At 41.9% G+C, this 12134-nt stretch overlaps 1 protein-coding gene across 4 annotated transcripts in view; it reads left to right on the top strand.

Annotated features, from left to right (window-relative positions):
- LOC117517525 (sodium/potassium/calcium exchanger 3) overlaps window positions 1-12134 on the top strand; it is a 110392-nt gene that overhangs the window by 62117 nt on the left and 36141 nt on the right. For all 4 annotated transcript variants that reach the window (XM_034178569.1, XM_034178568.1, XM_034178570.1 and 1 more), the window contains one exon: window positions 3894-3919. In XM_034178569.1, the coding sequence (XP_034034460.1) occupies window positions 3894-3919 (26 nt within the window). The remainder of the gene's footprint in view (window positions 1-3893; window positions 3920-12134) is intronic.

The raw sequence follows: 12134 nt of genomic DNA, 5'->3' as shown, positions 1-12134 counted from the left end.
ACATTAGAGTGGGTTGCACAGATGGCAGAAAAAGTAGATGTGTGCCAAATGGGAATAACGTTAATGTGAGTCACAAATGACAACCTTCAAATAATTTACTGGAATTGCAGCTGAGAGTTGTTTTAAGTTTTCCATGAACGCATAGCAACACTGTAGATTAATTTTTTTTAAAATTTATTTTCATTTATATAGCGTCAAATCATAGCAAAGTTGCCTCAAGGGTTAGGGTTAGGGTCACGAAACAGTTCGAAATTAGCGCACCATGAAACATCGCGCTGACGGACAGGCGTGCACGAACTCTTGCACCTGCTTCGTGCATGCCGGTGTCTTTTGAGCAGGAGCAGTACCAGGTGCAGCACATGGCGCCACTTATGTGGAAGAAATAAAAATAAAACCATATGGTACATGTGGAAGCACATCGCGCCATTTATGTGGAATAAATAAGAAACAGCCGGTACCTGTGGAAGCACATCGCACTGCTTATGTGGAATAAAAAAACACATCACCCACAGGACGCATACTCATGCCTTTCAAAAGCTCTGATTGCCAGTCAGCGACTTTACCACTGAGCTACGGAGCTGTTCTTTGAAAGATGCGGGAATCTGCCTCATATCAGGAAGGACATGGAAGTATTACAAAAACAATTAAATCACACACCATATAAAAATACTGCATTTATCAAGCGAGCAATACAAATATGATCCGTCTGTTCCTCTGGTGATAACCCGTGGTCACAGACATACAGTCATGAAATGACATGAATGAGAAGCAGTGTGCTCTGGTGTCTACAAATACTGGTCCGGTGCCTCCAGTTGGCTGTGCGAATTCTGTCCCACACGCGTGTCTTGTGGACAGCGCATCACAGCACGGACACCACGTCATGTGGAACAGAGCTCACGTGGGTGACATTAGATCGCCTGCTGTGTGTTCTGATCTGACGGTCCGTTTTAACCTGGCTGGCTGTCGATGTCTGCTCCGTGCACACGCTCGCTGGCTGCAGCTTGTCGCCATTGCGATATACGTTTTTATTTATGTCCACGTAATACAGCAATTTTGGCTGACACTGCCATGAGAGGGTGCGATGGGTTCGCACAGCTCACAGTTTGTCTTTCAGCTGCTGGTGTGCGCAAATAGTTGTAGCAACAGGTGTAGGAGGCATTAGACGCAGAGACGATTTCACACTGTTTGCACGCAATTCCTGTATCATGCGCACTTAGTGTGCACTTCGTCCAAACTTCGTCCAAACTTCGCACTATGTGTGAAGGGGCCCTAAGGAAAAACTCCCTCTGATGATTTGAGGAAAAAACCTCAAGCAGAGCAGGCTCAAAGGGGTGACCCTCTGCTTGGGCCATGCTACCAACACAATTTATAAAACAGTTCACAAAACAAATATATGGGAAATGTTGCCAGTGCACTGTAGATCATCCATTCCCAGGTTCCCAATATCGAAAAGCTGCCATTATGCTTTGTGTAGTTTGGGCTATCTCTACTAACCATTGTGAAACGAGTCCGTCTTTTTTTTTTTTTTTTTTTAAGTAGCGTTCATTCACAGATGAGCTTCAAGTTAATTCTGAAAAACAAGCTAATTGTATGTATGCGTGTCTGAGAAACCACCTATTCCTGTGTCTGTTCCTTTAAATAGAAAGCTGCTCGCTGACAAGCCGAGGGGCCGGCTGACCGCACCCACTGACCGACTCAGTGGGTGTGTCTCAGAGCAAGCAAGAGTCCAGACATAGACTTAGACATACGAGGTCTGTTAGAAAACTATCCGACCTTTTTATTTTTTGCAAAAACCATATGGATTTGAATCACGTGTGATTGCATCAGCCAAGCTTGAACCTTCGTGCGCATGCGTGAGTTTTTTCACGCCTGTCGGTTGTGTCATTCGCCTGTGAGCAGGCTTTGTGTGAGCACTGGTCCACCCCCCTCGTCGGATTTTTATTGCAAGTAAAATGTCTGAGCGATTTGGAACTTTGCTGCATCAAATTTTTCCAGAAACTGTGAGAGACAGGCAGGTGGACACCTTTCGGAAAATTTAGATGGCTTTCAGGGATGATTTTATGGGGATCACACAGATTAAGGAGTGTTACAGCCGGTTTAAAGACCGCCCACAGCAGCTGAGGGCGCGGCACACTCCGAGCGGCGATCGACAGGCTGAAACGACCAGATCATTTCCAAAGTGAAGGCTGTGTTGATCCGGGACTTCGTCTGACTACCACAGAAATGGCAGAAGACGTGGACATCAGCACTTTTTCGGCACATTCCACTGCTACAGGAGTTTTTGTCATGGAAAGAGGAGTGGAGGAATGCGCCAGAGCCACGAATGGCGCGGGACAAAAGCACCTCCGTGTTGGTCTCACAGGACGGCTTTCAGATGGCTTTCAGACGGCTTTCGGTGGCTTTTCAGTCGTGTGACTATCCGATAAATTGTGGATGAGCTGGACATGCCAGAACATGTCCTGTGAGGCTTCAGCATCGGCGTTGTTTTGCGCCATGCGGTTCCGTCCCGACGTGCAAATTCCTCCGCTCCTCTTTCCATGACAAAAACTCCTGTAACAGTGGAATGTGCCGTTCATTTCCAAACTGAACGCCGTGTTGATCCGGGACGTCGTCTGACTACCAGAGAAATTGCAGAAGATGTGGACATCAGCACTTTTTCGGCACATTGAGACAGACGTGCGGAGGAATTCGCGCGTCGGGACAGAGCCGCATGGCGCGAAGCAACGCCGTGATGAAGCCTCACAGGACATGTTCTGGCATGTCCAGCTCATGCACAATTTCTCAGATAGTCACACGACTGAAAAGCCACCGAAAGCCGTCTGAAAGCCATCTGAAAGCCGTCCTGTGAGACCAACACGGAGGTGCGTTTGTCCCACGCCATTCGCGGCTCTGGTGCATTCCTCCGCTCCTCTTTCCATGACAAAAACTCTTGTAACAGAGGAATGTGCCGAAAAAGTGCTGATGTCCACGTCTTCTGCCATTTCTGTGGTAGTCAGACGAAGTCCCAGATCAACACAGCCTTCACTTTGGAAATGATCTGGTCGTTTCAGCCTGTCGATCGCCGCTCGGAGTGCGGCGAGCCCTCAGCCGCTGTGGGCGGTCTTTAAACCGGCTGTAACACTCCTTAATCTGTGTGATCCCCATAAAATCATCCCTGAAAGCCATCTGAATTTTCCGAAAGGTGTCCACCTGGCTGTCTCTCACAGTTTCTGGAAAAATTTGATGCAGCAAAGCTCCAAATCGTTCAGACATTTTACTTGCAATAAAAATCCAACGAGGGGGCTGGATCACTGCTTACACAAAGCCTGCTCACAGGCGAATGACGCAACCGACAGGCGTGAAAAAACTCACACATGCGCACAAAGGTTCAAGCTTGGTTGATGCAATCACACGTGATTCAAATCCATATGGTTTTTGCAAAAAATAAAAAGGTCGGATAGTTTTCTAACAGACCTCGTATGTCATATGAACTGCATCAGTTTGCTTTGAGAGGTAGAATTTCTACAAGTGTAGATGACAGAAATGTGGGACTTGATCATATTTAATGTGGACTTATCTTTCATGTTTGACTAATCCTGTAAATTTTTATATGGTATGGGATTTTGCCAACTTCTGATTGGCCCATTGTTTTTATACCGTGTACACAATGCAGTAAAAACTACACGCTCAAAGAGCACAGGAAAAAAAAAATGCTGCTGATTGCAGCTGCTGCTGCAGCTCCTCACTCTTCTCTCAAACTCTGTCATAACTGTGTTAAGTAAAGGACATAAGTCCTTTATTTAACACAGGTGTTGATGTAAAAAGTCTGCTTCATGTATGTAATAATGGACATCTAAATCCAAAACTGTAACAGTTAATTTGTGCTGTTGACCTTTAATTTTCTCTTTCTTCAGGTGATCTATGATGCCACAGTTGTCTGGTGAGTCCATAAACCTTCAGTTACATTCACACAGTTTGGATTATTTGATTTGTGTATCAGTGTCAAACACATCAGGAAGAGTAAATCATATATTTTGCTCATTAATTTCCTGCCATATTCTGTAAATCATTTGGTTTGACTGTAATTTAATCACTGTTGGAGTAAATGATATGAGTCACATCAGTGAAAACAACTGATATTCTTTCACTTGCAGTTTGAAGCACACTGAACATGTTTTTAGCAGCATTACATTAAAAAAGAGAACATTCTCCTTTAGCAAACGATGGCTGTGTCTGCTCAATTCTGTGTTCATACATTTAAAAAGATGCACACTGTGACCACTTTTGTTGCCTGTAACTTTATGAATAATCCTGCAAATGAGAGTGCTGACAAGTTCATCACTAACTGTGCAAAATGACCTGACATTAAATTTATTAATTTGTATTCAGTCAGCAGAGGTGGTGAAATTTGAGCGGAGACTCTTTTTGCTTTTAAGATTGTTGTCAGCATGTTATTGTTTTTGTAGAAGGCATCAAAGTCTCTTTGCACACGTGATATTTTGGCGTTAAAAACCAGTTTTATTCAGTGTTCTGTTGACTTCTTTACTTTGTACTGGTGATGTTGTTGGTCCTTGCGCATTTTATTCATGAGGATTTGTGTGAAACGTGTGTGTCCACTACTGACTTTTTTCCACGAAGCAGTAGATTTATTTGTGGACATGGTATGTAAGTTGTAACCTCCATTCATCTGTGATGTATGGCCGACTGTTGAAGTGCAGTGAGCTGAGCCAAAGCCACTGTGCCATATTTCACCACACTGCTGTTTTCCTGAATACACTTTGGCAGATTTGTGTTTCAGCTGACTTTTCCGGCTTGTGTTCCGAGAATGTCTGCAATGCTGCAGTGCAACAGTGAATTAGTGTTCCACTCTTTGTGAAACTGGAGTTTTCACAGACTTGACCGTTAGCCAGTTTTGTGGTTTGCAGCTTCAAATTTTGAAATTCAACCTCCATATTTGCATTTAAATCAGCAAATGTTTAATAATAGATTTTAAAAACAAAAAAAAAGCGTGTTTATTAGAGAACATACTTCTGCCGAGGCCGAACAAACTCAATTTCAATTCATTTTATTTTCATTTATATAGCACCAAATCACAACAGAGTTGCCTCAAAGCGCTTCACACAGGTAAGGTCTAACCTTACCAACCCCCAGAGCAACAGTGGTAAGGAAAAACTCCCTCTGAGGAAGAAACCTCAAGCAGACCAGACTCAAAGGGGTGACCCTCTGCTTGGGCCATGCTACAAACATAAATTACAGAACAATTCACGGACGAATATACAAGAAATGCTATTGGCGCACAGGACAGGAGGATCGGCAACATGAATACAACTCCCATCTCTGGATGGAGTTGCACCTTAAGCAGAGAGAAAAAACAGAATCAGGCATCAGAAAGACAAAAATACTGTATAATTTGCCAGCATTAAACAACAAGAAAAACAGAGAAATACTAAGGTGATCACCGGCCACTAGCCCTAAACTTCACTAAAAGACCCAGAATTTAGGTAAAGTTGAGGCCGCAGCCCGCTCCAATTACTAATAAATGAATTAAAAGTAAAAAGCGTAAAACAAAACTGTACCAGTATGCTAGCCATATGAAAGGGAAAATAAGTGCGTCTTAAGTCTGGACTTGAAAATCTCCACAGAATCTGACTGTTTTATTGACGCAGGGAGATCATTCCACAGAACAGGGGCACGATAAGAGAAAGCTCTGTGACCCGCAGACTTCTTATTCACCTTAGGGACACAAAGTAGTCCTGCACCCTGAGAATGTAAAGCCCAGGCCGGTACGTCAGGTTTAATTAGTTCAGCTAGGTAGGGAGGTGCCAGTCCATGAATAATTTTATAGGTTAGTAGCAGAACCTTAAAATCTGATCACACTGGGACAGGAAGCCAGTGAAGGGATGCCAAAATGGGTGTAATGTGGTTGTACTTTCTGTTTCGTGTCAAAAGTTTGGCTGCAGCATTTTGAACCAGTTGGAGAACCCTAATGCTAGACTGCGGTAAACCAGAAAATAGAACATTGCAGTAGTCCAATCTAGAAGAGATAAATGCATGTATCAGGGTCTCAGCATCAGCCATAGACAGGATGGGACGAATTTTCGCTATATTTCGCAGGTGGAAGAAAGCAGTCCTAGTAATATTTCTAATGTGGAGGCCAAAGGACAAAGAAGGATCAAAAATTACCCCAAGGTTCCTCACTTTGTCAGTGTGATGTATGACACACGAGCCGAGGCTGAGCGTTAACTGGTCAAATTGATGCCGATGTCTCACTGGACCAAGAACCATTATTTCAGTCTTATCAGAGTTTAAAAGTAGGAAGTTTTTAGACATCCAACTTCTCACTGCTGCAAGGCAATCCTCTAAGGATTTTATGTGAACAAGATTACCAGCAGTTATCGGCATGTATAACTGAGTATCATCTGCATAGCAGTCAAAGGTAATCCCAAAACGCCACAGTATGTGCCAAAGGGGTGCTATATAAAGGGAGAAAAGCAGGGGGCCTAAGACAGACCTCTGTGGAACCCCAAATTTTATGTCACTAAGGTTAGAGGTAGTGTTACTGTACAAAACACAGTGAAAACGGCTGGTCAAGTATGACGTCAGCCATGCAAGGGCACTCCCAGTAATCTCAAAATGATTTTTCAGCCCATCAAGTAGAATATGATGATCCACTGTATCAAATGCAGCACTGAGATCTAACAGCAACAGAACCGTAGTGGTGTCTGAATCCATTGTAAGCAGAAGATCATTCACCACTTTAGAGAGAGCCGTCTCTGTGGAATGATATTTTCTAAAAGCAGACTGCAGTGGCTCAAAGAGATTATTCTCAGTAAGATAGTCTATGAGCTGCCGTGACACCACTTTTTCCAGAATTTTGGAGAAAAATGATAGATTTGGTATCGGCCGATAGTTTTTCAATACACTAGGGTCAAGATTAGGTTTCTTAAGTAATGGTTTAATCACTGCAGATTTTAAACATTTAGGAACAGATCCAGAAGTTAAAGAAAGATTAATCATTTCCAGCACAGTTGGCCCAAAAGAGGGCCACAGGGCCTTAAACAGTTTTGTTGGTATAGGATCAGATAAACAGGTTGTGCTTTTTGTTGACATTACGAGTTTTGTCAGCATGCCGAGTGAGATACTATCAAATTCTGTAAATCTAGGTAATACCTCAGTAGTGGCAACCACCTCAATAGCAGGGTGTAGTGGCTGGGTTAAGGCATGCTGGGATATGTTTAACCTGATGTCTTCTATTTTCTTCCCAAAGTTATCCAGGAAATCTTGTGCTGTAAAAGGAGAGCGAGCTACAGGTGGTTGTCCATGCATAAGTGTTGCCACTGTGTCGAACAAGAACTTTGAGTTATGCTTGTTTTTGTTGATCAAATCAGAGTAGTAAGTCTGCTTTGTAGCCAATAATGCATGCTTATATTCTAAGATAGTATCACGCCACGCAAGGTGAAATACTTCTAATTTTGAACGACGCCATTTCCGTTCTAGACCTCTTGCTTTATGCTTGAGGTCACGCAGATAATCATTGAACCAAGGTGACTGTGATTTGGGGGAGCACGGTTTTAACACAGGTGGTGAAATCATGTCGAGTGTAGTTTTGAGCACTGAGTTTAAACTATCCACAAGTCTGTCTACTGACTAGGTATTTGTCAGATGTGAAGGTAAGACATCAGGCAGTCTAGCTTTGAGTTCAGTCTTAGTTGAGGAGTTGATGCATCGCCGTAATGATATATAAAGTTGTTGTTCCACTAAACACGGCAGCGAAACTGTAAACTTAATAAGTGAGTAATCAGACACCACTGATGTAAGAGGCATGATGTCAATACTCGTGACAGCAATACCAAGTGCGAGAACCAGATCCAGGGTATTTCCACTAATGTGCGTCGAATCCCGAATGCATTGCAGAAATCCTAATGTCAGGTCTTGCCCCTGTTCGGTCCTCACCCATCATGTTTGTTGTCAGTCTTTTTATTGATTTTCCTTTTGTCTGCTTTTTTGACAGTCTGATTATTTCACTTTTGTCACAGCTGCTTGTTTTCTGTTCATCACACCATAGCAACATCTTGAGTTCCGTTCTGGTTTAGTTTAGTCTTTGAACCACCGTCTTTGATTTTGGTTCATTACTGCTTTTGTCACAGCTTGTTTTCTGTTCATTACACTTCAGCCACTTATTGAGTTCTGTTCTAGTTTAGTCTTCATCCTTTACTTTCTGGTTAGTCAGTCACTGTCTTGAGCACATTTGTAAATCAGGTTTTTCTGTACACTCCTGCCACATGTTGAGTTCTGATTTAGTTTAGTTTTGATCCACTGTTTTTGATTGCATTTGATTACTTGTGTCACTAAGTTTATTTGTCATGTTTACCATATTTGTCTTCAGTTATATTATTCATGTCAGTTCTATTCTAGTTTTAGCTTTTGGATTTTCTTGTTCTCCAACCTGATTCTGTTCATGTTTAGTTTCTATGCCGTCTTGGATATTTTATCATCATTTGTCATGTCCATCTTGTCACTGCACTCCTTTCTCTGTTCTCATATTTTCACATCCAGTTTCTTTTGGATCACAGTCACGTCCTCAGATCACTCCACTCTCTTGCCCATCACCTTCTCAGCTCTGTTGGCCACGCCCAGTTTTGTATGTCACCTCCTTGTCCACCTGTCACAGCCTTCTCTTGTCTCACAGTCTCTCACCTCTGTTAGTCCACGCCCTCCTCCTGCCTGCACACCACACCTGCTCCATATCACTTCCTAATTAACTCAGTGTATTTAAGCCCTGCATGTTTTCTTTTCCTTTGCTTGCTCGTTGATTTTGTTATCTTCGTCCTGGCCCTCTTGTCACAGTATCTTGCTCTCACGTTTTTTCTCGACCTTACTGATATTCTGGATCTGGATTTTGTCTTTGCCCTTGTTACATTGTTTGCTATGGTATCGAACCCCGCCTGTTTTTGACGATGCCTCTGTTTATCACCTGCCTATACCTCTGCAACGCTGACTGCCATTCTGTGTACCAGACCCTGCCTGATTTATTGATAAAGCCTTTTTCTTAATCCACCACCTGCCTGTGTGTCTGCATTTTGCTCCCTACCACCTGCTGAGCCCTGACTACATGTGAATCATGACATAATGCATCCACAATTTCCATAAATGATTTGCAGAGGAGATCAGAAGGCTTATTTATATGAATGTTAAAGTCACCAATGATCAGAATGTTATCTGCACTAGTTGACAAATTAGAGATGAACGCACCAAATTCATCTAAGAATTCAGAACCTCCCAGATTTAGATCTGTGCCTGGGTCCAAAACTGAATTTTGGGACACTGCATTCTTGTATTTGTTTGTTTGGATACAAATTCAGGATGAAATCATCACGAAAGTATAGATTTTCCTTAACCATCTGGGGCTGTCATATACGACGGTTGAGACCAAGTTTTACTAAATTATAAATAACTTTTTAATGATATGAGATAGAAACTTACTTTTATTTTGCGGAAAAGTTAACTCCACGGACTTTCGAGCCAGCCATCCACCATCTTTGTACTCCTCATACAAGCTGTGTGATGATGTGCGCAATGTGAGTGTCCAATTGGAATTGGTTCACGTCACATGGTTTTCCAAAATCCAATCGTAGGGCAGATTTACCTCACGTGATAAACCAAAGATTGTTTTTGGCAGTACTGTGTTACTTGTTGGCCCGTTTGAATAGCGCCTTGGTTGCTGGCTCTGATGCGCCCTGCGCCATTACGCACAGCGATCACTGAAAGTCATCAGAGGGAGCAGACGGAGGGCCTCACACACAATCTCACGTGCTCAAACACAGAGTGTGTGAGTGCCAGAGATGCTTCACTAGCCATTGCCTGTGAATGTTATTGAATAAGCCTGTGGCAAGCTCTCTCGCTCTGGCGTAAAGCACTGTTTACCATATCAGTGGAGCGAGGGGAGAGGGGCCGCTAGTCAGAGTGTGAATGGGCCTCGAAGTGTGAAAGCTTTTTTCAGAGCAGCACAGAACACTCCAAAACACAGTAGAAGTAGAAATTTGTGTTGTAACCTTTGTGTAATAGCAAACAGAAATTGCTGTGAAATGAAGACAAACAAAACTCAGCAACCATTTTGTATATATTGTTCAAAATGTGCATTTGTACAGTCTTTTACACAAGACCCCAAATTACCTTTATAAAGTGTCAAAACAGTTGTTTATTATAGTTTGCTGTGTGTTTTGAATAAATGTATGTGGAAAATTATTTTCCACTTTACTTTTTCCTTTCTTATTTCTGATTGTAAACCTTTATTACACTTATAAAACTCCACTATAGCATATATATTCTGAAAGTACAGGTTGTCCTGAAACAAGAGACATGAAACTTGATTGTGGGATGCAGGGAGAGCTGTTAACAGCAATAATATTATGCCAGGCGAGTGAACTGTCCAGAAAGCACGGGCCGGGGCGGAGGATTAGCAGCAATCTTCCATTCCAGCTTATTAATTAATCAAAAACCCAGACAGAGCTTTAATTCATTTGAAAGCTTGACTCTTAGTCTTGTCCATCCAAATTGGAAGTCCCAAAAACCAGTTTTATTTGTTATTATCTATCGTCCACCTGGTCGTTACTGTGAGTTTCTCTGTGAATTTTCAGACCTTTTGTCTGACTTAGTGCTTAGCTCAGATAAGATAATTATAGTGGGCAATTTTAACATCCACACAGATGCTGAGAATGACAGCCTCAACACTGCATTTAATCTATTATTAGACTCTATTGGCTTTGCTCAAAAAGTAAATGAGTCCACCCACCACTTTAATCATATCTTAGATCTTGTTCTGACTTATGGTATGGAAATAGAAGACTTAACAGTATTCCCTGAAAACTCCCTTCTGTCTGATCATTTGTTAATAACATTTACATTTACTCTGATGGACTACCCAGCAGTGAGGAATAAGTTTCATTACACTAGAAGTCTTTCAGAAAGCGCTGTAACTAGGTTTAAGGATATGATTCCTTCTTTATGTTCTCTAATGCCATATACCAACACAGTGCAGAGTAGCTACCTAAACTCTGTAAGTGAGATAGAGTATCTCGTCAATAGTTTTACATCCTCATTGAAGACAACTTTGGATGCTGTAGCTCCTCTAAAAAAGAGAGCTTTAAATCAGAAGTGCCTGACTCCGTGGTATAACTCACAAACTCGTAGCTTAAAGCAGATAACCCGTAAGTTGGAGAGGAAATGGCGTCTCACTAATTTAGAAGATCTTCACTTAGCCTGGAAAAAGAGTCTGTTGCTCTATAAAAAAGCCCTCCGTAAAGCTAGGACATCTTTCTACTCATCACTAATTGAAGAAAATAAGAACAACCCCAGGTTTCTTTTCAGCACTGTAGCCAGGCTGACAAAGAGTCAGAGCTCTATTGAGCTGAGTATTCCATTAACTTTAACTAGTAATGACTTCATGACTTTCTTTGCTAACAAAATTTTAACTATTAGAGAAAAAATTACTCATAACCATCCCAAAGACGTATCGTTATCTTTGGCTGCTTTCAGTGATGCCGGTATTTGGTTAGACTCTTTCTCTCCGATTGTTCTGTCTGAGTTATTTTCATTAGTTACTTCATCCAAACCATCAACATGTTTATTAGACCCCATTCCTACCAGGCTGCTCAAGGAAGCCCTACCATTATTTAATGCTTCGATCTTAAATATGATCAATCTATCTTTGTTAGTTGGCTATGTACCACAGGCTTTTAAGGTGGCAGTAATTAAACCATTACTTAAAAAGCCATCACTTGACCCAGCTATCTTAGCTAATTATAGGCCAATCTCCAACCTTCCTTTTCTCTCAAAAATTCTTGGAAGGGTAGTTGTAAAACAGCTAACTGATCATCTGCAGAGGAATGGTCTATTTGAAGAGTTTCAGTCAGGTTTTAGAATTCATCATAGTACAGAAACAGCATTAGTGAAGGTTACAAATGATCTTCTTATGGCCTCGGACAGTGGACTCATCTCTGTGCTTGTTCTGTTAGACCTCAGTGCTGCTTTTGATACTGTTGACCATAAAATTTTATTACAGAGATTAGAGCATGCCATAGGTATTAAAGGCACTGCGCTGCGGTGGTTTGAATCATATTTGTCTAATAGATTACAATTTGTTCATGTAAATGGGG

The sequence above is a fragment of the Thalassophryne amazonica genome, chromosome 9 (genome assembly GCF_902500255.1).
Source record: "Thalassophryne amazonica chromosome 9, fThaAma1.1, whole genome shotgun sequence".
Lineage (NCBI taxonomy): Eukaryota > Metazoa > Chordata > Actinopteri > Batrachoidiformes > Batrachoididae > Thalassophryne > Thalassophryne amazonica.
Note: the sequence above shows the minus strand (reverse complement) of the source record. Positions and strands in the feature narration are given on the sequence as shown.